General features: G+C 42.0%; 1 protein-coding gene across 1 annotated transcript in view; it reads right to left on the bottom strand.

Annotated features, from left to right (window-relative positions):
* NETO1 (neuropilin and tolloid like 1) overlaps nucleotides 1–27,451 on the bottom strand; it is a 285,056-nt gene that overhangs the window by 228,524 nt on the left and 29,081 nt on the right. Inside the window, exon 4 of the mRNA XM_063924971.1 lies at nucleotides 12,021–12,269. Within this exon, the coding sequence (XP_063781041.1) occupies nucleotides 12,021–12,269 (249 nt within the window). The remainder of the gene's footprint in view (nucleotides 1–12,020; nucleotides 12,270–27,451) is intronic.

The following is a 27,451-nucleotide window of genomic DNA, read 5'->3' as shown; positions in this document are numbered from 1 at the left end:
AATGCCAAATATTTAATTATTTAAGGATTAAAAGTCACTAAGTACAGTATGTCATAAGTACAGTCTGTTTCTTCATCTTAAACTGGGTACACACTAGACGATTTTTTTGTGTGATTTGTCATTCAGCGATGAATCATAATGATAAATAATTTACATTGTCCAGTGTGCACGCACTGTTGGGTGCTCCTGTGAGTGTTCATCGCATCTTTTGGTCGACCTACATGTTGCTAAATCTGAAGATTTCATTGATTATGTTTAGCACATCGCGCAGTGGGGGTAATTCCAAGTTGATTGCAGCAGGATTTTTGATAGCAATTGGGCAAAACCATGTGCACTGCAGGGGAGGCAGATATAACATGTGCAGAGAGAGTTAGATTTGGGTGGGTTATATTGTTTCTGTGCAGGGTAAATACTGGCTGCTTTATTTTTACACTGCAAATTAGATTGCAGATTGAACACACCCCACCCAAATTTAACTCTCTCTGCACATGTTATATCTGCCCCCCCTGCAGTGCACATGGTTTTGCCCAATTGCCAACAAAAATCCTGCTGCGATCAACTTGGAATTACCCCCAGTGTGTACCTACATATATACCCGATCAGTAATGACCAAACTACCAAACAATGCATGATATATCATTCGGTCGTCAGCAAGATTGCAGTGTGTATGCACTATATCGTTTGTCCGGGAGTTCAAGAGAAATCGTTGGAGACATTGCATCATTTGCCCATCATTCAGTGGGGTGGTCTTCAGTATGCCGGCTGTCGGAATCCCGGCGCCGGTATACCGACACTTATTCTCCCTCGTGGGGGTCCACGCAAGGGGCTCATTTGCGCTCGCCACACTGTCGGTAAGCCGGCGGTCGGGCTCCCGGCGCCGGTATGCTGGTCGCCGGGAGCCCGATGCCGGCATACCATACTACACCCATTCAGTGTGTAGCCAGCTTTAGGAATCAACATTGCATAATGAGATTTTCAGTCAATCTGTAACTTTCTTTTTTATTATTATTTATTACCAGTTATTTATATAGCGCACACATATTCCACAGCGCTTTTTACAGAGAATATTTGGCCATTCACATCAGTCCCTGTCCCATTGGAGCTTACAATCTATATTCCCTATAACACGTACAGACACATTCATGCTAGGGTTAATTTTGTTGGGAGTCAATAATCTACCTGTATATTTGTGGATTGGAAACCGGAGCACCTGGAGGAAACCCATGCAAGCACAGGGAGAATATACAAACTCCACACAGTTAGGGCCATGGTGGGAATCAAACCCATGATCTCAGTGCTGTGAGGCAGTAATGCTAACCATTACACCATCTGTACTGCCCAATTCAGAAAGCCAGGATTTAGAGAACATTAAGTTGCACTCATTATGGGAAATATGCTAATTAACACTTTTAATACAGTACTGTAGTCAGAATTTGCAAAAGTAGCAAACGGTAGATAGGAGTACAGTCATCTGTTTACAAAAATGGGCCATACTCATTATAAATTATAATACATTTGAATGCATCACGAAAATGCCAAAAGGGCCATAGATATACTGTAGGGTCTATTTAACAAGTCCCAGCAGTATCAATCATACTGTATTGCTGCAATTTAACAAGTGTGTGCTCAGTGGCATAAGTTCGTCCCAGTTGCCCGGAGGCAAGTTCATCCCAGTTGCCCCCCTCCCTATATATATATATATATATATATATATATATACTTTATATATACATTTCATTGTCTTTTATTTTAAATCACACATTTCTTAGCAGTCATACCCAGGATTAGAACCCATGACCTGTTACACTGACAGCAGACACTTTACTGATGTAGCTATTTGCTCCTGTACAGGAAGCATAAGAATTGTAACTATATGAAGTTATGTGTAATTGTCAGAGAAGTAACTTCATATAGTGAAAAGATAGCAGCAGCTATCAATTAAATCAATGGTGTCACAGAATGGGAGGAGAGGCGCCCCCCTTCAGAGCAGGTGCCCGGTGGCAGATGACTCCGTTGCCTCCCAGAGTTCCGCCTCTGTGTATGCTCCTCTGATATGGCATCACGCTGTGCTTTTCATTACTTGTAAAATTAGTCATGCCCCCAGTAAGGGGGACCAAGAGACATATTACAGGACATACGTCACGCTTCGTCAACTGTGAGAAGCTCAGATAAGCATTTTCAATAGAGAAATACTTCTCTCATAAACAGGTGTCATAATGTTGGAAGTTGTGTGTGTTTTTTAGGCTAACAGTATTACAAATACCTGTTGCAGTAAATACTGTATCACATTGGTCTTTCTTTGCATACAGTGCATGTGTACAAGCAACTTTATGCATTTTTGTGTATGTAAATCCTATTCTGAATTGGACAGAACTTGATCTGTCTTTCTGTGAAATAGGGCAATTTGGAGCAAGAACTGAGTTGTGGCAAAGTGATTGCATAGAACCACAATGACTTGTGGGAGAGTCATGGTTGTGTCCAGGGCTGGTTCTAGACCTTGTCGTGCCCAGGGCGAAAGTTTCCTTTGGCACGTTTCCCCCCTGGCAGGCAAAACAGAGTTGGTGCGCGCCTAAATAGTGGCGTGGCTTTGTAGGGAAGGGGCATGGCCACAGTTATGGCACCTGTAGCTGTGCCCCCAGTAGATTTGCCCCAGTAGTTGTGCCCCAGTAGATTTGCACCCAGTAGTTGTGCTCCCATTAGCTGTGCCTTCAGTAGCTGTGCCCCCAGTAGCTGTGCCCCCAGTAGCTGTGCCCCCTGTAGCTGTGCCCCCAGTAGATTTGTCCCAGTAGTTATGCCCCAGTAGATTTGCACCCAGTAGTTGTGCTCCCAGTAGCTGTGCCTTCAGTAGCTGTGCCCCCAGTAGCTGTGCCCCCTGTAGCTGTGCTCCCAGTAGATTTTCCCCAGTAGTTGTGCCCCAGTAGATTTGCACCCAGTAGTTGTGCACCCAGTAGTTGTGCCTCCAGTAGCTGTGCCTCCAGATGTGCCCCCAGTAGCTGTTCCCCCTGTAGCTGTGCCCCCAGTAGCACCACTTACAAACACAAAAATAACCCGCAAGACCACACAATACTTACCAGCCCCGCTCCTGCTTCCCAACCGCTGCTGCGCTGCCCACCATCACTGGCCACCCACTCCTCTCTATGGGAGAAACATCATGACATCTCTCCCATAGCAGTGCCGGAGAGACACTATAGGTCAATTATAACCTCTAGCATCTGACAGTGGCGTCGGCTGCATGGGAGCCCACACAGCCCATGGCGCCTGCTGCAGCTGGGTTGCTGGGAGCGGGGTGCGGGTGAGCGGCGGATGTCTGCGGGGTGACTGGCCGCACCAGCAGGCCGCAGCATTCCAAGCGCCCGCCCTGCTTGCCCATGCCTAGAACTGTTCCTGGTTGTGTCTGTGCATGAATCAAAAGCTCCATATGAATCTGAGTCATGCGTACAGAGAAGGGAAGCCTGTTTCAGTCAGACCTCTTGCTCCTAGCATTGGGATGGTGCAAGTGGGCATATCAATGATGATGCTTGCGGCTGCCAGCATAACATAAATGGGAGGCACATGTTTCCACTGCATTAGTTAAACAGATACATGCATCAGCAAAAAGTAGAAAAAATGCTTCCATGGCTGCCCAAAACTACAGCCACTTTGTGTGCATCTTAGAACTAAACCCCTTTGACATAAAAATCTCAACGTGCAGGTGCATCTACTGTACCCAGGCCCGGCGCAACCCGCTCAGAAAAGGGATGCAAAGCAGGGAGGTGCAAAGCTGTAGAGGCGCTCTCCCTGCTCTGCATCCCTGCTGAGCGCTGAGTGTACCACCACTGCAGGAAGCGCTTTGAAGAAGACAACTGTACCTTAAGCATCGGCTCTCCAAGTTAGGCTGAGCCTGCAGAGCTGAGAAGTGCTGCTGCTGTGCCCTTCCAAATTAGGGGAGCTTGCAGCCAGCGCCGATAGAGCAACTCCCCCATCTCCCACTAAGCTGGATGTTATGGCCAATAGCACCACATGCCCCCCTACCCCCCTCTCCAAACTTACTGCCGTGGTAGGTGCTATCAAGCACAGAAGGTTCGTCCTGGAGCCAGGTAATTCACAGACGTGCACCGCTGCTTTTAAGCCATGCCCCTTTCTGTGAGGGGCAGGGCTTAGCAGGCCGTGATCATGTGGGGAAGTGGTGGTGCATCCAGCTCAAATGTGACACTGATAGAAAGACTCAACTGTCACTATACTCCCCAAACTGAGTCCCCCTCCTCACAGGGCTATGAGACAGCACAAAGATGTCTCATACCCAGGAAGAGCAGCAGCCAGAGCCAGCAAGCAAGAGACCAGCCTGTGAGAAGCAGCACAGAGAGAAGCTAGGAGAAGTAGAGAGCAGGTAAGTACTGTAACAAGATAAATGCTGTGTGTGTGGGGGGGGGGGGGTGAATCTGTGCTATATATTGGAGCATGGGGACTGTACTATACATTGGAGGATACCGGCGTTCGGCAGTCTGGTAGTCAGAATGTCAACATGGATCGAAATGCAGGTGCCAGGATCCCAATCAAGCTCTGGTGCGGGGGGATGTGGAACAGGGGGATTGGTGTGTGTTAAGTTTAGGCTGTGGAGAGAGGGTTAGGGTCAGGCTGCAGGGGAAGGGTTAGGCTGTGGGGAGGGGGGTTATGGATAGGCACCCATAGTGAGGGTTAGGGTTAGGCTGCGGGGGTGGGGGGGTGTTTTGCTATGGGGGGATTAGGTTTATGCACCTCTGAGGAGGGTTAGGGTTAGGCTGCGGGGGGAGGGGGAGGGTTAGGGTTATGATGAGGTAGGTGGGGAAGGTTAGGGTTAGGCTGCAGGGGAAGGAGGGTTAGGGTTAGGCTGCAGGGAGGGAGGTTATGGCTCCCAGCCTGGTTTAGGCTGTGGGAAGGGGGGCTTAGGTACCACTGGGGAGGGTTAGGGTTAGGCTGCGGAGCAAATTGGCTGGGGGATTAGCGTTAGGCTGCAGGGCTTGTATATATATTATCTGTGTGTGTGTGTGTGTGTGTGTGTGTGTGTGTGTGTGTGTGTGTGTGTGTGTGTGTGTGTGTGTGTGTGTGTATATATATATATATATAGACAAACTGATGTATGGACCGGCACTAGTTTGCAAATCTGCGTCGGTGCCCTCCGACAATATAATGTCAGAGGAAACAGTGGAGATCTACTAGTCTTTATTAACCAGCACATGCCCGAACTGGGTGATGGACAGACAAGGGAGTATAAAGGCCCGTACACACTGGCCGATATATCGCGGGTCCGTTGGCCAGTATGTACGGCCGATACGTCTGTGAACTCCGTCGTTTACAGATGTATCGCGTCGGCCCCGCAGCACAGCCGACGGCCAATATATCTACCGAAATATTGGCGCGTCGCTGTGTGTGTACAGTGGTCGGCTGACCGCCCGTACACATGCTGCGGCGGCCGCCGGTGATTGACAGCTGAACTGGGCGGGCGTGTGTACACGCCCGCCCAGTTCATGACGTCAGTCCCCGACGGATCGGGCAGTGTGTATGCACAGCACACTGCCCGATCCGTCCATAGATATATCTGCAGATCAACTAATCTGCAGATATATCTTTCCAGTGTGTACCCACCTTTAGGGATCATAGATCCCAGACATAACCAAGATAATCAGTTTCTTTTAAACATGATTGGCTAACATGCCTTGTCAACGGGTCTGATAAGTCATTAAATTTTTTTGTATTACCCAGATAGCCTTACATGCAGAAATGTTATGTTGATCTTGTAATTTTTTTAAGATACACCGTAATGTAGTTCTAGAAGTAGGAGTCCCCATTTCAGGTATTAGGCAAAATTATAGACATGCATGTTGTATTTCTCTCATTTTTAGTTTGTATTTAATGCCACAAATGATTAAGTGTACATGGGCTATGTAATGCCCGTAGAAATTGAATACACGGATATTTATTTGTAGCACATCTTAAGTAAGAATAGTGAAAGGTAAAGAGTATTTTAGGTCTATATGGACCTTCACATGTTTACTTTTTGTTTACACACGTAATAAGACACATTGAGATACCTTCTATAGGTACCATTGATTAAGGACACTCACAGTGGTACACAATGGATTATACATCTGCACAGGGCAGTCGGCCCGGGGATCACTTTGGTATCATGCTGACAGTATTTATATACCAGTGCCCACATGGGGTCTCCACTTAACAGCGAGAACAGGGATGAAATATTAAAGTTATATGTACTAGGATCATTATATTTTATATATTTTACCCCTCGACAATGTACTTTCTTACAGTATATGTAACCTGATACGGTGAAGGTTCCTATAATATATCACTATTTTCTTCACTTCCAGCGAGAGAAAGGAGCAACATCAAGCGTTCCTGTTGCCTTGACAACTAGCCGTCGCTGCACCTATGACGTGGCTGGAAGGTACCGGGGTCTATGTGTAATATGAATCAGGGGCACTATGTGCAGTATAATGTGAATAAGATTGTGCTACTGTGTGGCGTAATTTGAATTGGGGGTACTATTGTGTGGCTATGCCCCTTCCTTGAGAGACCACATACCTTTTATGTGGCTCGCAACTACGATGCACACTGTCCTTTTATCAAAAATGGGAGATTGGGCGCAAATTTATAGTTTGCAGGGTGGCGCTGAATACCCTAGCACTGGCCCTGAGTGTACCCAAAATTTTGGCAGTGGAAAAAGATCGAGGCTCAGGCTGAGGACCCAGGTATTTGCCAGGTTAAAGACCTGACAATTTCCAGAGTCCGCAGTGGAATAGCTTCATGGTGTCTGCTGAATTTGTCTCAATATCATGTTTGCATACAAGTGACAAAGAATAATAATGAGTATAATAACAATAATTTAAAAAAAGGTATAATTTATATGAAAAAGACTGGTTACATATTAAGGTAGATTACACTGACATAGAAATACAGTAAATGTTAATTTGCTATGATAGGCAACCTTTCAATACCCAGGCCTCAAATGGAAACATTTTCAGAAAGCATACTAAATAGTTCAATCACATGCCATTTTTCTACAAACTCAATTTTCATTTTCAGTATTTCCAGAATTACTGTATTAAGCTTATAAAAAAATCATTACAGTGCTTTGAGAAAATTTTTATGCTATAATTTGATCAAGTTTTAAAGAATGACTATTCTAAGTACAAAGAGTGGTATTAACATTGGGTTTGCTCAGTGGGTTTAAATGTGCAAATCCTAGATTCTTATGTAGACTATTTCCCTATTTTGGGTGCTGTAAGTGAACAGCAGGGGGAGACATTTCATCAAGAGGTAGGATGCAGATACCAGTGTAAGTTGATCATCAGCATGATTGTGGACTACTGTTGGATGCTGCACAGAGAAGAGTCGCAAGCAGACTACAACAGAAGAAGTACCAAAAGGAGCTTTGAGGGGAAATGGAAAATGCAGCATAAGGGGAGGAATTCTTTTTGCTGGTTGTCAGGATCCTGCCTGTCAGAATACCAATGCCAGAATGCTGACAGTGAAATACCGGCGTTTGGAATCCCCACTTGGTTGGTGGTCCATGCCACCACCTGAGGGATAATATAACCCTTTGATGACCAAAGGTCGCCACTGGGCCCGAAGCGTGTCAAGCACAGCAGCCCGCGAGGGGACACGCTGTGCTTGCCACCGGTAATCCGGCTGTTGGCATATCATACTGAATCCACTAAAAGGACTTGTAAATGTGCATAACATTTTTTTTAATGTTTTTACAATGTCAAAATGGATTTCTGTCAATAATCTGTTGCATAAAAATATTTTCAATGGTTTATTTAACAATTAAAAATCTTTCAACCAGAATACGTATTATTATGATTTTTCTTCATATTTCTGCATTCTTTTTGTGAAAAAACTGTGCATGATTATATTTAAAATCAACATGCCAAAACCCATAAGAATTAGTTATGAAATTGCAGACAGTTTTCAATTACCTCAATTTTGCAGGCCTGTGTTATTAGAGGCACAATTAACATTTGGGTAGTAAGAGAAACATTTTCCACAGTACAGAATTCTGCTACTGAGATGCAGAAGTACAAGTAAGAATTCATATTGTTTCTGGACAACTGGAACACCCTCCCCTCCCTTCCTGCATTTGCCTATGTTACTTGAGATATTGGGATGGACATTGTGAAACTGATTTTATAGCGGGGTTAACCATTCCCTAATAGCCTTAAAAAGGAGAGTCTGCACTGCATAATGGTTATCACTTGGGAGTAATCATTATATTTCATTGGAGAGAAAACATGCTTGTACTTTGCAGTAGCATATTATTACACCTTAGCAAATATCGCTGATTCTCCAGCTGACATCTGTGCCCTAGAGCTGATTGTCAACTTTAGGTAAATAGTTCGTAATCAGTCCAGCCTCCATGTGGTAAGCGTTATCTTGTCAAAAATCACAATGTCGACAGTGACTTCTATACTGTATGTCAAAGGCACAATACTGGCAGCTGACTCTGTTGTATGTTATTTAAAGTATTTTAAAAGTTTTTGCACTATAAATTTAAGCATGATGATAAAGCTAATGTAATCACTTCAATTCTTGTTCAGGAACCTGACGCACTATTTGCGAATGCATGATCATCAGATTGCACATAAACGAGCAGCCAGTACCAACCATTTTCCCACAAACCTCCAGAAAATGCACATAAATAGTAGTTCAAACTAACTGGTTAACAATTAATATCAAACTGATTTAATCGAATTGTCTGAATGATCGTTTTCAACCATTTTCCACTGTTTACTCCCTTACATTACCAGATTTTCTTTCAACCAGCCATTTAGTTCAATGGCTGTAAACATAATCTTTAGGTTTATGGACTCCTTTACATGTGTCAAGGAAAGATTCAGTCACTACAGTATGCTAAAAGGTATTCAAAATTAAAAATATCCCTCAACAAATGAAAACATTAACTTGTAGATGTACTGAATGTATTGACCTGCTTCATCAATCCCAATAAATGTCATTTTCAAATACTGTATGCATTAAAACACATTATCCTCTGAATACTGTATGTTCTGATGCATTTAATCTCAACCATTTAGTAACCACGACATACTGTATGTATTTCATACTTCTCATCACTCCATTCCAAACCCAAATACCATCCTGTTCATAGTAAAATCAAATATAAGTTAATTATTTTAACTCTCAGATAAATATATGATCATTTACTCAAGTATATGTGTTGTCAATGATTTATATATAAAGTTTTTTTTTTAATATGGAACATTATGTTTAAAATACATTGAATTATATTTCAAAAATAACCCATGTAGTTGCAATACTTCTGTAGGAAGGTATGTTTGATGATCATACAAAAGGTTTAAAAAGTGAATCGGGGCAGATGTCACTGATTATTAGAAACCGACGCTAGAAATAGGTATACTTCAATAAAAGTGGTGTTTATCAGCAGCTGAGTAAAAGCAACTTGCTAAGTTGCAAAACAATAGAAACTAATAGAAATAGAATACTCTGCGCTATAAAACACTGTGTTAAACAAATATGTGCAGTCTGTCATAGAGAGTAATTGACTCAGTGAGACTTGAATATAAAAAAATATATCAATTTATATAACAGCTATTAGGAACAACATATATGACAAACATTCAACATGCAGTTAATAACTGAATACTTGCTCTATCACAAGAGCTGTTGTTAGTAAAAAAAATATATAACATATAAAATGCAATTAAAACTAATTGGTATGGGCTCTTTCAGATGGTGGCATATAGAAGGTGAAAACACTGGCGTCCTAGTGTATGTTGGTATAGATTTCCCGCAATGAGTAATCACAGTCTCGTTTTATGCAACAATAGAAAGGTGCCATCTGTAATAGTTACCCATGTGCTGGTTCCTGTAATGAAATGCAGTCAGGGTCCTTTATGATACTAAGTTGCACGAAGGGTAAAGATGTATCGGTATATGGCTGCTTAAATAGCACTGAGTATCAGCCGCTTCAATTAGGAGACACTGCACATCTCTAACAGCGTGGTGAGCACTGACCACTTGTGGTGTATGAAGCCGCCGGAGAGCTTATTCAGATGACGGATGTTAGACCTCACATCGGGGGCCAGATGGAGTTCACCCGGCAGGTAGCAGAAGTCTCGTGTGGCAATAAGTTGTAGCTGTGAAGAGCCGTGGACTGTGTTTGGCGGGTAACACCAACTGGAGAGCCGAGTAAAGGAGAGTGGGCGTCCATGCGTTTCATCTCCTAGCAACCGTCTTGAGGAAGTCTCCGGTTCAAGTATAGTGTAAGTATTCAGTTATTAACTGCATGTTGAATGTTTGTCATATATGTTGTTCCTAATAGATGTTATATAAATTGATATTTTTTTTATATTCAAGTCTCACTGAATCAATTACTCTCTATGACAGACTGCACATATTTGTTTAACACAGTGTTTTATAGCGCAGAGTATTCTATTTCTATATGTTTGATGATCATGGCAGTATGTAACAGAAAACTTTTTTAATCATCTTCTTTTCAGATTTCGTTAACAGTTTCTAATGAAAAATGTCATACCTGTACCTTTGATCCTCTATTATTATTCATTAGTCAGTTTCATTTATTAATCTGTACATTGTGCATGTATTTTTTTATCATAATGTAAACAATAGAATGTGTTTTTAGTACTTAAATTCTTTGGTTCATGTGATTTATCTGATCTACTTATGTTAGTTTCTACTTTCTAAATCATCGGCCATACAAACAAGGTCGCGATTGGTATTTCTTACCAATCATAAAGATAATTGCTTCTATCACCTCTTATTTATAAGATTTTGCTTTAGTTTGACCTAACTACTTATGTCATACCTCAAATGCAATAAATAGGCACAATGGGCTTATTTACTAATCACCGGTGATAAGTTTAACTTCATATCTATACTTATATTTTGCCCCAATTAACCAATAAAACATCACAGGTGCTACAGAATGATATTCTTACTACTTTCTCAGCTAGTTCTGGAAGTTTTTAGGTATATGAGTGTCACCCAGCTAGCAAATCAACTCTCAATGAAAAAATAATAGATACAAAGTTAATAGAAAATTAATTAATTAATTCAATGTATTTCAAATTCAAAAACAGCTTACAGTAGCTACTTCTTGCTAAGATTCCCCACACAAAGCAGAAACACCCAACAGCAACAGCTATCATCAGCTGTTGACCAGACTGACCTAAAACAGGTTGTATCATAATTTAACTATATATGATTGCCTGACTACTTATACTGTCCTAAGTGTTTCTCCATGTTTGCTGTGCTCTCTCCTAGCTAAGCTAGAGAAGTGCCAGATATTAATATGAATAGAATTTCTACACTGCAGAGTTCTGAACTTATTTTGCATTGCATACAGAATCACCAAGTTTCTCCAGAGCTCAACATTAATCCTGATTAAACAGTTAATCACCGGCGTCTCCCGGTGAAACAATCAAGAGTAGGTCATACATTCCACACTTCAATAGACCATATGTTTTATCTGGTTTCTTGCTACCACAACCTCAATTTACATCCATGCACTGGTGCTTCATTATTTTTTTTTTCCCAGAACATGATTGACGAAGCAAATAAAACCCACTTTTAACATATATAAAAGAGTGTCACAGAGACATGCAAAAAATACCAAAAATAGCTGTTTGAGAACTTGGAATAAACTAACCGTTACTTTACTAAATTGCAGTAGTGCATAACCATAGCTTGTAAGAATAACAAACAATTCCCCAATGCAACACAGATGAACTTTAGAAATCGAGGATTTACAGCAGATTGACAACCAATGCAAATTACTGTTCCTATAGAAAGTATAAATGACTTTCCCCACTATACTCCTGAAATGTTGTAATTATTTTTTTGTTGTAATGTTGTATTTGTTTTTTTACTTCATATAAATTACATATAAACTATGTGGTACATTTGTCCTGCAAACATTTAATACAGTATATTAGTAAATCCATAAAAACAAATCACATTTGTGTATAAAACATATATAATTTGCTCACCTGGTGTAAAATTATATTGTGCAGAAAATCCAAGAGATTCTAGTTCTCCATCAGCAAAAAATTTAATCCACAAGAATCTTCCACTTGATTTTATAAAAGGAGGGTTTTGTTGTCCACAGTAGCGCCCAATAATTGGAGAAAAGCCAAAGGGTCCATCTCTTACTTCAATATGGTCAAATTTACACTCCCATGAGGACTCTATAGCATATTTGTCATCAAAATGGAGTTCAATGCATTGTCGAGGGGCCGCTGTAAAAGAAACACAACATTATTATATTTTTATGTATTGTAAATAATTAATTTATTGTCAATACTGGTCTAAGCAATTACATCCATAAACAATCTTTTGTACAGGAATATTATGCGTTGAAATTGCAGTATCTGCCCTCTAGTAATGTAGTTCTGAAACATTGCCGTATTATACTTAATTTATGAATGTGGAACAATTTCTAGAAATGAAACATTCATTTTAATTGTCAAAAATGCCAATATTTTTACATGAATGATTACATACATTTTAGCGAGTGTTAAGGTTTGTTCATTGTAGAATTTCTGTTTAAAATAAAGTAATTTTTGTGTCTTCCATGTTCTTCTGTTTTTGTTTAAAAAAATACATTTCCACCACAGTGAGTAGTGGCATAACACTAAGTTGAATTATCTTGAATTGTAATATCTGTCACAATGGGCAGAATTACATTATTATTATTATTATTATTATTATTATTATTATTATTATGTAAAGAGGGCACGGTGGGGTCTTGGAGAATTGAATCAGTATTCTGTGAAATATCCTCTTGCACTCTATGTGTAAATTTGCATTTTGTGTAAATGAAGGTCTGTACATTAAGCTGGAATATTGTTGGGTTATTCCTTCTGCTCTGTGATGTCAGGGTAGGACTGGGAACACACGGCCATATTCCAGGTGGCAATACATGCAATATATCACAGCCAAATGCAGAATGATGAAAATATGTTGCAGAGTAGTATTGATAATTGCTGCTCATCAGTCATATATTAGGACAAGTACTTCTACTATTGATCATGTTATGGTAAGGGCTGCATAATTCCATTTTAATATAGCCTGATGCAGAGTTGTATGGAAATCTGGTATATTTGCTCATGAGTTGTGTGCTTTAAAAAAAAATGTATATCTGCCCATATGCCGACTTGTACATGTCTTGCTGCTCATCACTCATCGTTCTCAGAATCCTCAGTGTGCATTTGCCCGAGCCTTATAATAAGTGCAAAAGATATGAAAATAGGATTAAGCTGGAGGTGGACTCCATTTTCCTGCAGTAAGGTACTGCCCCATATTTACATTGTATGAGACACAGCATTGACAATGCCTGCACTGCTGCAACACTAGAAACACCAGCCCACATGCAGCAAACAAACAGCAGTGACTCTTATTCATAAAGCTCAGGGCTACATTCTACAGTAAGTAACCTTGATCTCTCAATAGTGCCGGCAACCCTCCTCTTCCTCCCCTCCTCTTCCTTTCTCTCAGTACCACTCATTGACTTGACCCTGTCTGCTTAACCTTACTCACCCCCACTCTACGTCACTGCCTTTTGCCCTGTGTACGGTCTCATGTTGATTGTTACACACCCTGCCTAGGTGTCATTTAGATTTAGTGCAGCTGCAGTTCTGGCTTGTCCTGCTGGAGAAAGAATTTTTGGAAAATACAATAAGTGGAGGCAGATAATTAACCCGCTGCTACACATGGCCATGGGCAAAGGTAACTTCCTAACATGTTTTATTTATTATAAGTAAAACAGTATTAGGAGCTCATTTATTAATAATTGCATTTGCAATGTGATCTGGGTGCGATAATAGTGCCCACAATCACATTGCATAAAGCGATTACATCAGCGGGATGCACTAAGAAGTAACCGCAGGGTGCTTAATGTGGAAGCAGGACTGCTGCACAAGCGCTGTCCCACAGAACACAAATACATAACGGTCATTTCCAGGGAAGGTTTTGGGATGAACCCTCTGCTGGCTGCATATGCTGTGTGTAACCTATAGGCTACAAAGGACTACCATCATCATCAGAGCTGTGGCGGCCAATCTCCAGATTTTGGTATATCTGGCAGCGTCACATCCCCCATAGACACCTATGGGGGATGCGGATGCAGGCAAGAATGGAGTAATTGCAGTAGGTATCAGAGATGTCTGCTGTGGTCCCTCTGTCATACATTTAGGTGATCCAAAATATTTGCAGCTAACTCCTGAAAACAGGTATTTTTGGGGAACAAGACACAAATATCTTTTGACAAATGGGCCCCTTAATCTTTAGCAGTGGCGCTGACAGCTCTGCTGGGCACTGGTAATGGCAGGGGGAATGACCAATGGGGGAGGTGTTGTCAGGCCCCCTCCTTACAAAAATATTTGTAATGTGAGGGCGTGGAACAGGCGCACACACCAGCGGGGGGTGGCTATATAAGATTTGGTGGGTCGCATGGGGCAGGTATGCGGCGGAGGGAAGGTGCGATCACCTCCCCACCACCCATCGGAGAGAGTCTGACTGATGATGCCTCTCTCCCTAACTCAGCACAGAGCAGCATGTGCTGCGCTGGGGGAGAGGGGCTGCTGAAGCATCAGCAGTCAGTCCTCTCCCCTTGCCTGCCTGCTGTCTACAACAAGGAAGGGGGTTAGCATGACCTGGGCCCCGTCTGGGCTCAGGTAAAGAGTACCCATTCCTACACCCCCTCTTGGTGCCACTGATCTTTTTTACATTTCAGGCACTTCAATGTTAACTTCTCTACAGATCTGGCAAATGCACTTTAGAGAGGGCAGTGTAACAGAAGCACAATGTAGTTGTGACTAGATTTAATGTAAGAGTCCAACACAAAATGTAAGCTGTCTAACTGTGACTGCACCTGTCACCTCCACTGTAACATACTGCAGCACCGGTACCCAGGACCCTTTCCTCTACTTTTTTCACTGCAGAGTAGAGCCCAATAGAACGAGTCCTGATAGCAGAGTGTGCCTCAATAACATACATTCATGTATAACCCAGCAAAAGACAAGTGGTATTGGAAGGGAAATGGGTGGTTACTCTGTGAAAGAGAACAACTATGAGATTATGCGGGCAATTCTATTAGCCACAGTAAATTATTGCAGCTAATTGATCCCCAGGGGGCAATTTGATTGTCCCAGATAGCCGGCATCATCTGGAATTTTGTTTCATCTGCCAGAAGGCATGTGATACGAAATAATAGACATGTATATGGAACTACAGAGTACTGGACAATGTACAAGCCCTGACAAGTGGGCCAGTGCACTGTAAATATAGTGTTGTTGTTTTTTAATACTGTAATACTGTAAGGTGGAGTGTGAATTTACTGGAATGGCAGGCACCCGGTGACAATGTGCCTTACAACTAAACCCTCCGCTGGTGCACTGTATAAAATTATCTCTACAGTAAGTAGAAATGTGAACAAGAAAAAAGATTTATGTAGAGTCTCCGACTCACACAAAGAAAAGCACAGTTCAGAGTTTTACATAGCTTTTACAATCAGCGATAAAGTTGGGACACAAAGCACTATCGAAAAAAATTACAATTTGTAACATCATTCTGTCACTGCAGGTGTCAGTCACCTGTCTCCATGGCTCTCTTGGTACAGTGGTATCGCTAGTGGTTACAATACCCAATTATATGCTGGATATACTGTATGTTATACATTGCAAGTCTCATTTTATTAGACACTGGGACTTGTGCAGTACACATTATTCAGCAAGCGCTGATCATCAATTTCTGCAGTGTGCTCACACAATGCTAACATGCCTTACAAATTAACGCTGGGCCCCAGGATCACTGTATGCAGTGAGAAGACACTGTAACTATGAATGAAAACACAGAAAAAGATCTGCTTACATTAAACTGATTATGCGTCTCCAACACAGTTCAGATGGTGTAATGGTTAGCATTACTGCCTCACAGCACTGAGGTCATGGGTTCAATTCCCACCATGACCCTGTGTGGAGTTTGTATATTCTCCCCGTACGTGTGTGGGTTTCATCAGGGTTCTCTGGTTTCCTCCCACAATCCAAAAATATACTGATAGGTTAATTGAATCCTGACAAAATTAACCATAGCATGAATGTGTGTGCGTGTACATGTGGGAATATAGGCCCTCATTCCGAGTTGTTCGCTCGTTCTTTTTCATCGCATCGCAGTGAAAATCCGCTTAGTACGCATGCGCAATGTTCGCACTGCGACTGCGCCAAGTAACTTTACTATGAAGAAAGTATTTTTACTCACGGCTTTTTCTTCGCTCCGGCGATCGTAATGTGATTGACAGGAAATGGGTGTTACTGGGCGGAAACACGGCGTTTCAGGGGCGTGTGGCTGAAAACGCTACCGTTTCCGGAAAAAACGCAGGAGTGGCCGGGGAAACGGTGGGAGTGCCTGGGCGAACGCTGGGTGTGTTTGTGACGTCAACCAGGAACGACAAGCACTGAACTGATCGCACAGGCAGAGTAAGTCTGGAGCTACTCTGAAACTGCTAAGTAGTTAGTAATCGCAATATTGCGAATACATCGGTCGCAATTTTAAGAAGCTAAGATTCACTCCCAGTAGGCGGCGGCTTAGCGTGTGTAACTCTGCTAAATTCGCCTTGCGACCGATCAACTCGGAATGAGGGCCATAGATTGTAAGCTCCACTGGGGCAGGGACTGATGTGAAAGGCCAAATATTCTCTGTAAAACGCTGCGGAATATGTGTGCGCTATATAAATAACTGGTAATAAATAAACACACACAACCATACCTTATATGCATCACTATGCTATTAGGATGGACAACCAGCTTCTGCTGATTAAAATTATGTGTGGCAGGCCTATATTCTGTGTGCAAGTGTGGCTATATCTGAACATGAAATGTTACATTACAGTGATTTCCAGGAAAACACTGTAACGCAGCATTTCTTATGCAGATACATCTCACACCAAATATAGGCATGCCACATATCATTTTAATCAGCAGAGTCCGCTTGTGCTGAATAGTGATGCATATAAGATGCATTTATGGCAAAAAAGACACTTGATGTTAGCAGAGCTGCCCATGAACTGATGGCTCACTCACACCAGTCATCTGTCTGTGCATGCACAATGCTAACATGCTTTACAAACCAACATGACTTCTGAGCCTTCTGGGTTCCCTTTCCCCAGTGAGCATGAGCCAGAATAAGCCCTTCATTTACATTGTGTGCTGTATTGTGTTTGTCATTTACTAAGCAGTACACCCAGTCTGTGAATTCACAAGTCTCACTGGAGGTGGGATTGGTGGTGAGGGAGGCTGCCTATTAAAGTAATGGGAAGTCCCAGGAAGAAGTACAGTACACTTATTCTCAGAAAGATAACATTCTCGTAATTTGAAAAGATACACTTCTATTGTATATCTGTGTAATAAGTAGCAGGTTTTTTCTAATTTTCCCAAAAATTCTGTCATGCTTCATATACAGATTTAGATATGCACGTACTGTAGATACAGTATACCAATCAGTTGTGAAAAAAGCTGTGCTTGCTACTTTTTACACAGATACTGTATAGAAGTGTGGCTTTTAAAAATACAAGAGTGTTATCTTTATGAGACTGAGTTTACTGTACTTCTTCCCGGGCCTCTCCATTGCTTTAATAGGCAGCCTCCCCCAACCCCACACTCTGTGAGACTTGTGATTTCAAGGACTGGGTGTACTGCTTAGTAAATGACAAACACAACACAGCAGCTACACTATGTAAATGAATGGCTTATGCTGGCTTTTGGTTGGGGAAGGGAATCCAGAAGGCACAAAAGGCACATTCATTTGTAAGGTATGTTAGGATTGTGCATGCACCGCAAGATGCCTGTATGAATGAGCCTTTAGTTCCCAGGCAGTTCTGCTAACATTGGGTATCTTTTATGCATCACTATGCACTAATAGGATGCACAAGCAGACTCTGCTGATTAAAATGATATGTGGCATGCCTATATTCAGTGTGAGACTGCGGATGTTTCTGCGGAGGCAATGCTATGTTACAGTGTTATCCTGGAGATCACTGTAATCTAGCACTTCATATGCCAATACAGTTTTACTCGCACACATGCAATATAGGCATGCCACATATCATTTTAATCAGCAGAAGCTGATTATGCATATAAGGTATTGCTGGTTGTGTGCGTCGGAGAGGCACAATCAGTTCAATGCAAGCAAATCTTTTTCTGTGTTGTCATTCTTAGTTACAATTATGAATTCATACAATATATTGTGCTAAGCACATTCAACAAAACTAACAGTGAATGGACCTACAGTATTCTACAATAACCCTAGAACCACCAAAGGGACATTTTTGACCTATTTCAAAATATAAGCACCTGTCTTTCTTCTAGAGATGTGCAGCGGGCATTTTTCGGGATTTGTGTTTTGGTTTTGGATTCAGTTCCGCGGTCGTGTTTTGGATTCGGACACGTTTTGGCAAAACCTCCCTTAAGAATTTTTGTTGGATTTGGGTGTGTTTTGGATTCGGGTGTTTTTTTTCAAAAACCCCTCAAAAACAGCTTAAATAATAGAATTTTGGGGTAATTTTGATCCTATAGTATTATTAACTTCAATAACCATAATTTCCACTCATTTCCAGTTTATTCTGAACACCTCACACCACACTATATTATTTTTAGTGCTAAAATTTGCACCAAGGTCGCTGGATGACTAAGCTAAGCGACCCAAGTGGGCAGCACAAACACCTTGCCCATCTAGAAGTGACACTATAGTGTCAGACAGGATGGCACTTAAAAAATAGTCCCCAAACAGCACATGATGCAAAGATAAATAAAAAAAGAGGTGCAAGATGGAATTGTCCTTGTGCCCTCCAACCCACCCTTATGTTGTATAAACAGGACATGCACACTTTAACAAACCCATCATTTCAGTGACAGGGTCTGCCACACGACTGTGGCTGAAATGACTGGTTGGTTTGGGCCCCCACCAAAAAAGAAGCAATCAATCTCTCCTTGCACAAACTGGCACTACAGAGGCAGGATGTCCACCTCCTCCTCATCGTCTGATTCCTCACCCCTTTCACTGTGTACATCCCCCTCCTCACATAGTATTAATTCGTCCCCACTGGAATTCACCATCACAGGTCCCGGTGTACTTTCTGGAGGCAATTGCTGTCTCCACGGAGGAATTGATTATAATTCATTTTGATGAACATCATCTTCTCCACATTTTCTGGAAGTAACCTCCTATGCCGATCGCTGACAAGGTTACTGGCTGCACTAAACACTCTTTCAGAATACACACTGGAGGGGGAGCAACTTAGGTAAAATAAAGCCAGTTTATGCAAGGGCCTCCAAATTGCCTTTTTCCTGCCAGTATATATACGGACTGTCTAACATGCCTACAGTGATGCTGTCACTCATATAATCCTCCACCATTCTTTCAATGGTGACAGAACCATATGCAGTGACAGTAGACGACATGTCAGTAATCGTTGGCAGGTCCTTCAGTCTGGACCAGATGTCAGCACTCGCTCCAGACTGCCCTGCATCACCACCAGCGGGTGATTTTGGAAATTTTATCCTTTTACTGGCAGCTCCAGTGGCAGGAGAAAATGAAGGAGGAGCTGTTGGCGGGTCACGTTCTGCTTGACTTGACAATTGACTCACCAGCAGGTCTTTGAACATCTGCCGACTTGTGTCTGCTGGAAAGAGAGATACAACGTAGGCTTTAAACCTAGGATCGAGCACGGTGGCCAAAATGTAGTGCTCTGATTTCAACAGATTGCCCACCCATGAATCCTGGTTAAGCGAATGAAGGGCTCCATCCACAAGTCCCACATGCTAGCGGAATCGCTCCGGTTTAGCTCCTCCTTCAATCTCTCCAGCTGCTTCTGTAAAAGCCTGATGAGGGGAATGACCTGACTCAGGCTGGCAGTGTCTGAACTGACTTCACGTGTGGCAAGTTCAAAGGGTTGGAGAACCTTGCACAACATTGAAATCATTCTCCACTGCACTTGAGTCAGGTGCATTCCCTCTCCTTTGCCTATATCGTAGGCAGATGTAAAGGCTTGAATGGCCTTTTGCTGCTCCTCCATCCTCTGAAGCATATAGAGGGTTGAATTCTACCTTGTTACCACCTCTTGCTTCAGCTGATGGCAGGGCATGTTCAGGAGTGTTTGCTGGTGCTCCAGTCTTTGTCACGCGGTGGCTGAATGGCGAAAGTGGCCCGCCATTCTTCGGGCCACCGACAGCATCTCTTGCACGCCCCTGTCATTTTAAAAAAAATTCTGCACCACCAAATTAATTGTATGTGCAAAACATGGGATGTGCTGGAATTTGCCCACATGTAATGCACCCACAATATTGGTGGCGTTGTCCAATGTCACAAACCCCAGGAGAGTCCAATTGGGGTAAGCCAATCTGCGATGATTTTCCTCAGTTTCCGTAAGAGGTTGTCAGCTGTGTGCCTCTTATGGAAAGCGGTAATACAAAGCGTAGCCTGCCTAGGAATGAATTGGCATTTGCGAGATGCTGCTACTGGTGCCGCTGCTGCTGTTGTTGCTGCGGGAGGCAATGCATCTACCCAGTGGGCTGTCACAGTCATATAGTCCTTAGTCTGCCCTGCTCCACTTGTCCACATGTCCGTGGTTAAGTGGACAGTGGGTACAACTGCATTTTTTAGGACACTGGGGACTCTTTTTCTGATATCTGTGTACATTCTCGGTAGTGAAACCTAGATGGTATTTGGTACCGGGGACACACTACCTCAAGCAATTCTCTATGTCCCTGTGAACTAACGGCGGATACCGGACACACGTTTAACACCAACATAGTTGTCAAGGCCTGAGTTATCCACTTTGCAATAGGATGACTGCTGTGATATTTCATCTTCCTTGCAAAGGACTGTTGGACAGTCAATTGCTTACTGGAAGTAGTACAAGTGGTCTTCCGACTTCCCCTCTGGGATGACGATCGACTCCCAGCAGCAACAACAGCAGCGCCAGCAGCAGTAGGCGTCACACTCAAGGATCCATCAGAGGAATCCCAGTTAGGAGAGGACTCGTCAGACTTGCCAGTGACATGGCCTGCAGGACTATTGGCGTTCCTGTCTAAGGATGAAATTGACACTGAGGGAGTTGGTGGGGTGGTGTGCAGGAGCTTGGGTACAAGAGGAAGGGATTTAGTTGTCAGTGGACTGCTTCCGCTGTCACCCAAAATGTTTGAACTTGTCAATGAATGTGCTCCAGGTGACGTATAAGGGAGGATGTTCCTAGGTGGTTAATGTCCTTACCCCTACTTATTACAGCTTGTCATAGGCAACACACGGCTTGACACCAGTTGTCCGCATTTCTGTTGAAATAATTCCACACCGAAGAGGTGATTTTTTTTGTATTTTGGCCAGGCATGTCAATGGCCTTATTCATCCCATGGACAACAGGTGTCTCCCTGGGTGCCTGACTTAAACAAACAACCTCATCATCAGAATCCTCCTGGTCAATTTCCTCCTCAGCGCCAGCAACACCCATATCCTCATCCTGGTGTACTTCAACAGTGACATCTTTGATTTGACTATCAGGAACTGGACTGTGGGTGTTCCCTCCAGCACTTGCAGGGGGCGTGCAAATGGTGGTAGGAGCCACCTCTTCCTTTCCAGTGACACAATTGGACCCTCCTTGGGGTTTTGTGATTTAGAAGTACGCACAGTTTTTTGCTGTACTTTTGCCAGCTTAACTCTTTTTATTTTTCTAGCGGGAGGATGAGTGCTTCCATCCTCATGTGAAGCTGAACCACTATCCATGAACATAGGCCAGGGCCTCAGCCGTTCCTTGCCACTCCGTGTCGTAAATGGCATATTGGCCTGTTTACGCTTCTCCTCAGATGCTTTTAAGTTAGATTTTTGGGTCATTTTACTGAACTTTTGTTTTTTGGATTTTACATGCTCTCTACTATGACATTGGGCATCGGCCTTGGCAGACGACGTTGGTGGCATTTCATCGTCTCTGCCATGACTAGTGGCAGCAACTTCAGAACTAGTTGGAAGTGGATCTTGATCTTTCCCTATTTTACCCTCCACATTTTTGTTCTCCATTTTTTAATGTGTGGAATTATATGCCAGTAATATATCTGGAATTAGATGGCAGTAATGTCTGGAATTAGATACCACTAGATAGATACGAGATACCACTGTGACTGGAATGATGATGACCTATGCACAGTGACAGTACACTACCACAGCACCCTACAGCAGCAAGATGCAGCACAAGGCACTGGACTTTTAGTCACAACAATGCAGCACAAGACAATGAGTAGTGATACTAAGCACTGATGAGGATACTAGAACTGACACGGAGTAGCAAGATACAGCAATGGACTATTGCACTGTAGTATTATATACTGGTCACCACAATGCAGCACTGATACTGAGCACAGATATTGAGCACTGATGAGGATACTAGAACTGACACGGAGTAGCTAGATACAGCAATGGACTATTGTACTGTAGTATTATATACTGGTCACCACAATGCAGCACTGATACTGAGCACAGATATTGAGCACTGATGAGGATACTAGAACTGACACGGAGCAGCAAGATACAGCAATGGACTATTGTACTGTAGTATACTGGTCACCACAATGCAGCACTGATACTGAGCACAGATATTGAGCTGATATTTAGCTGATATTGGGCTTTTCAGGCAGAGAACGTAGCCACGTCCTCTCCGCTCAATCTATAATGCACGAGTGAAAATGGCGGCGATGCGCGGCTCTTTATATGGAATCCAAATCTCTTGAGAATCTGACAGCGGGATGATGACGTTTTCCCCCGTTCGGGTTTTGCGAGTAAGGCGGGGAGAACCGAGGTTGCCTCGGACCCGTGTAAACCACGTGAAGTTCGGGGGGGTTCGGTTCTCGGTGAACCGAACCCGCTCATCTCTACTTTCTTCTAAATATTTTCAAGGGAAAATGGGGTTTTCTGACTTTAATATTTTTGGGGATAGTCTATTTATGAAAGCCATATTTCCAGCTGGATATTAATACATTAGAGACTGTACAAAGAAGGGCAACTGGTATGGTGCACTGCTTGCAGCACAAAACTTACCCAGAAAGACTGAAATATCTTACAATGTATAGTTTGGAGCAGAGAAGGGAAAGGAAGTCAAGATAGAAACGTTTAAATATATCAAGGGTTTTAACAAGGTACAGGATGGAAACTTTCTTCAAAAGAAGAGAAGTACTAGAACATAAGGAAATGCACTGAAACTGGAGGGAGGTAGCTTCAGGGGAAAATTGAAGAAAAATTACTTCAGAGAAAGGGTAGTAGACAAAGTGGAATAGCCTCCCATCAGATGTGGTAGAGGCTAATATACTGTAGTAGAACAATGTAAACATGCTTGGGATAGACTTAAGTATCTCCTTACAAAGAAATAAGGATGAAATAGGCTTTGAGGTAACAATATGGATAAAAAAGTTACAGACTAAAAGAGCCAAGTGTTTCTTATCTGTCGTCAAATTCTATGTATCTATAACAGTATTTGTATTGCAAAACAGTAAATACTTAAAGTTAATCTTAAAAATTATAATTCATAATTCCTTGCCAGATTTTTTTCTCTAACAATATAAAATTCAAAAATGCTGCTTGTCTAAGTAATAATACCATCATTATTTTAAAAAAAAAGGTTGTCTGTTATGGATAAATTATCCCCTAATTCAAATAACAGCTGTCATATTCTGAATCTGCAGGAAAATTGTCAAAATGAAGACCAAAGATAATTATTTCACTCATGAAAGTTAAAAAGAACATTATAGCCATGCAATCAATAGGAAAAGGCTAAAAAATAATATTCAAATGCTTGGATATCTCAGTGAGGACTGTTGGATTTGTGATGAACTGAAAGATGCATAATACCACCAAGACACTGCCTTGACAAGGCCGTTCTTCCAAACAATGTCAAAACAAGGAGGAGACATGTGAGGGAAGCCACGGAGAGGTCTACTATGACTTTGCAAGAGCTACATGTTTTAGTGGCTGTGACTTGTAGAGAAGATGCACCAGACAGTAATATCCAGAGCTATGCATATAACTGGCCTGTGTTAGAATGAAGACATTACATTAGGAAAACTGCATCAAAGCACATCCGGATTATGCCAAAAGACATCACAGTGACCCAGCTAAAATGTGGGATAAGGTTTGTGGTCATGTGTACAAAAATTGGTATTTTTTTGCTCCAATTCTTAATAATGTCTGGTGCAAATTTAACCCTGCCCATCCCTCAGCAAACACTACCCCAAGAGTGAAGTATGGGGGATGGCAGCATCATGTTGCATGGATGATTCCTCATTGTGAAAAAAGGGCATATAGTACAAGGCAGCCTTCAGTTTGCTAGAAAATAAAAGATTGGGTACAGTTCACCTTTAAGCAGGACACTTATCACATGATCTAAGTAAAACCAGAGTGACTAAACAACAAAAAGATGAATATTCTACAATGGACAAGTCAAAGTACAGATCTCAATCCAATTGAGAATCTGTGCCACTGTTTAAGAATTGCAGTCTACAATCAATAAAGAATTGGCAAAAATGTATCTCAAACAATGTTAAAACCTGGTATCCACATACCCTAATAGATTGAAAGTTGCTATTGCAGTAAAGGGAGGATCTACCTTGTACTAGTCTGCAGCATACTTACCTACATTTCTTTTCTCCTCTCTGGGAGATACCCGAAGAGGAAAAGCAGGTGGGCGGCGACGGGAGCGGGACTGATTGACAGCAAGAGGGCATTTGTGGGTGGCAACTGACCATTTTCAAGGAGTGTCAGGGAAAATGCAGACGGGACCAGGTGTTTGGAGGGAGGTGTTCTGACGTCAGCTCCGGCCTTGATCATCGCAGCGGCTGAGTATGTCCTGTGCTGAGCAGAAGCTACACAAACTGATGTTTGTCCAGTTCTGCTACAAATGTGATTGCACACCTGCACACATTCCATACCCTCCCCCTGTAGGTGGCGACTACCTGATCTCAAGGATGCAAAAAACGCACCCTAGCGATCAGGTCTGAATTAGCCCCTTGTCTCTGCAACTATTGATGGTGTGGTACTTTGAGAATGAAGACATTTTTATTGTTACTGTATGTGTAATTTGTAATATGTGTTTTTTTGTTATGCCAATTCATCCCTTTTTTAAATATTTACAATATTCTTGGTTTGTTCAGAGCAGTTCATTTTCTATATTTTGTTTGTTGAGTATAAGATATAGCATATTCCTCCATATTGGCTGCAAAACTACAGTACTGTGACTAATTTCTTTCTTCATTTTTTACCACACTTAACTGCCCCTCAAACCTTTACCTAAGATACTTGTTTGTCATCAGCACCTTCCACATGCCCCTTTTGTGCCATCAGTCCTTTCCAGATTACCCGTATTTGCCCTCAGATCCCACCGCATGGCATATATGGGAGAATCGCCTTCTTAAGGGGTCAATTTAATTTCTGATTTCTTTTTTTACAATCTCAGAGAGTAAATAAGTATTCTATGCACTATTCTGTCATGTATGTGGGCTCTAAAAACGGGATTGTTTTATGATGCTGCACATCATGTATGTGGGCTGTATAAGTTTGATTCACTTTCTGGCCCTGTAAATATCTAGCTGCTTCAAGAAGGAAAGTAGTTCTTTAATATATCTTAATGACAGACTAATTTTCTACACTCACTCTAACTTCAGCAGAAATACTGACTTAATCAAAATGAAAGTCCTATGAAACATTTAGCATTCAAAATCAAAACCATGTTAATTGGTGTGCCTGTCTTGCAGGTGCCTATAACAAGTCACTGACTATTTTACATGTTACATGTTCCATGCTTGTAAAAGCAATGGTTTTGTACAAACAAATAAACCTCCTACAGTATCAATGCAATAATGTTCCATATAATAAAGTAACGCCTTTTCAATGCATACCTTACATGCACCCTGTTCTTCTGCTTTTATATCAGCTATATAGCTATAGACAGCCAGACTGTAATTGTAGGGGATATCTCACAAATAGATTATTTTCCTCCTTCATATTTAATACTGACTGTGACTGAAATGTCAGTTACAGCCATTATTCATTCAGTGCCAATTCTCTTGCATGTCAGTTTACACGGGATGGTATATGCACATGAAGGTACAGTGACTATTACAGTATGTGCTGATTAACTGAACCAACCTTTAACTAAGGAGGGTTCAACCATAAAGCAAACCTAGACCTATAGTTAGGGGGCACATAAAACTCTCAATGTCTCATAATGTCTCATTTCCAGCATTTTGTTAATGCCCCCACAGTAACCCCGCATAGCGTCTGTCTTGAAGCTGCTGGATGCAGAGCCAGCCCTAGGCATAGGCAAACTAGGCAAATGCCTTGGGCATTTGGAATGCCTAGGGGCACAAGTAGCTTCTGCTGATTAAAATGATATGCAGCATGCCTATATTCTGTCTGTGACTGCGGCTCTATCTGCATACAAAATGCATTACTAATGAGCGGCATTATGTGTGTAAGGTGTACTACAGTACTTTGAGGCATAACGTGCTGTATAGAAAGGGCACTACTGTGAGGAGTAACGTGGCACGACTGTGTGATATAACATGAATAAGAGACACGATTGCATGATATAATGTGAATAAAGTTGCACTAGGTGGCGTAATATCAACTGGGGGTATTATTGTGTGGCCATGCCCCTTCCCAGCAAGAACACGCACCGAATGTGCACACTATTCCTATTTGCACCAAAACGAGGACTGCTATGGGTGAAGGGTGATGGTTCTGGGAAAGGGGTACAGGGTCAGAGGCGGAACTAGCATCTGTGCAAGAAGGCACCAGCCAAAATCTTGCCTAGGGCATAATATTGTTTAGGGCCGGCTCTGGCTGGATGTTGCTCTTCTGTCAGTTTTCACTTGTAGCTATCCTTCCCCGGTCCTCCATCAGTGAAATAAGACAACAAGCATTCACTGCCCTCTATACTTACAACTCAGCAGGTCACTACACTAACCATAAGTGACAGACATTTATTCCTCACTCCCCCCTGAAAACACTGCAATAAGTGCTGTCTGTACATCCACAGAATATTGCAATGTTTCCAACTATGTGGCAAAAGCAGGCACCTGCAACTGCAGCATTCTGTAGCATAACCAATCAATATCATTGACTTACAATGTGTTATATATTTAAATATTAGCAATAAATATATTCAAACACGTGAAACAATAGAATTATCTTACATTTTAAATGTATTTGTAATGCATTTTTCATTTCTTTGGTTTAAATCAATTAAAAGTGTAATTTGTTATTCAAACTCAGCTTATATGCACTAATTGAACTGCTACTTGTAATTGTGGTTAAGCAAAGACCAGCAGGAGTTTGAAAAAAAAAACTATAATTTGTGCATTAATGAATATTATTAGTTGGCTCATAATTG

This window comes from Pseudophryne corroboree, chromosome 5, assembly GCF_028390025.1.
Source record: "Pseudophryne corroboree isolate aPseCor3 chromosome 5, aPseCor3.hap2, whole genome shotgun sequence".
NCBI classification, from domain to species: domain Eukaryota; kingdom Metazoa; phylum Chordata; class Amphibia; order Anura; family Myobatrachidae; genus Pseudophryne; species Pseudophryne corroboree.
This window is presented reverse-complemented; position numbering and strand designations above follow the sequence as displayed.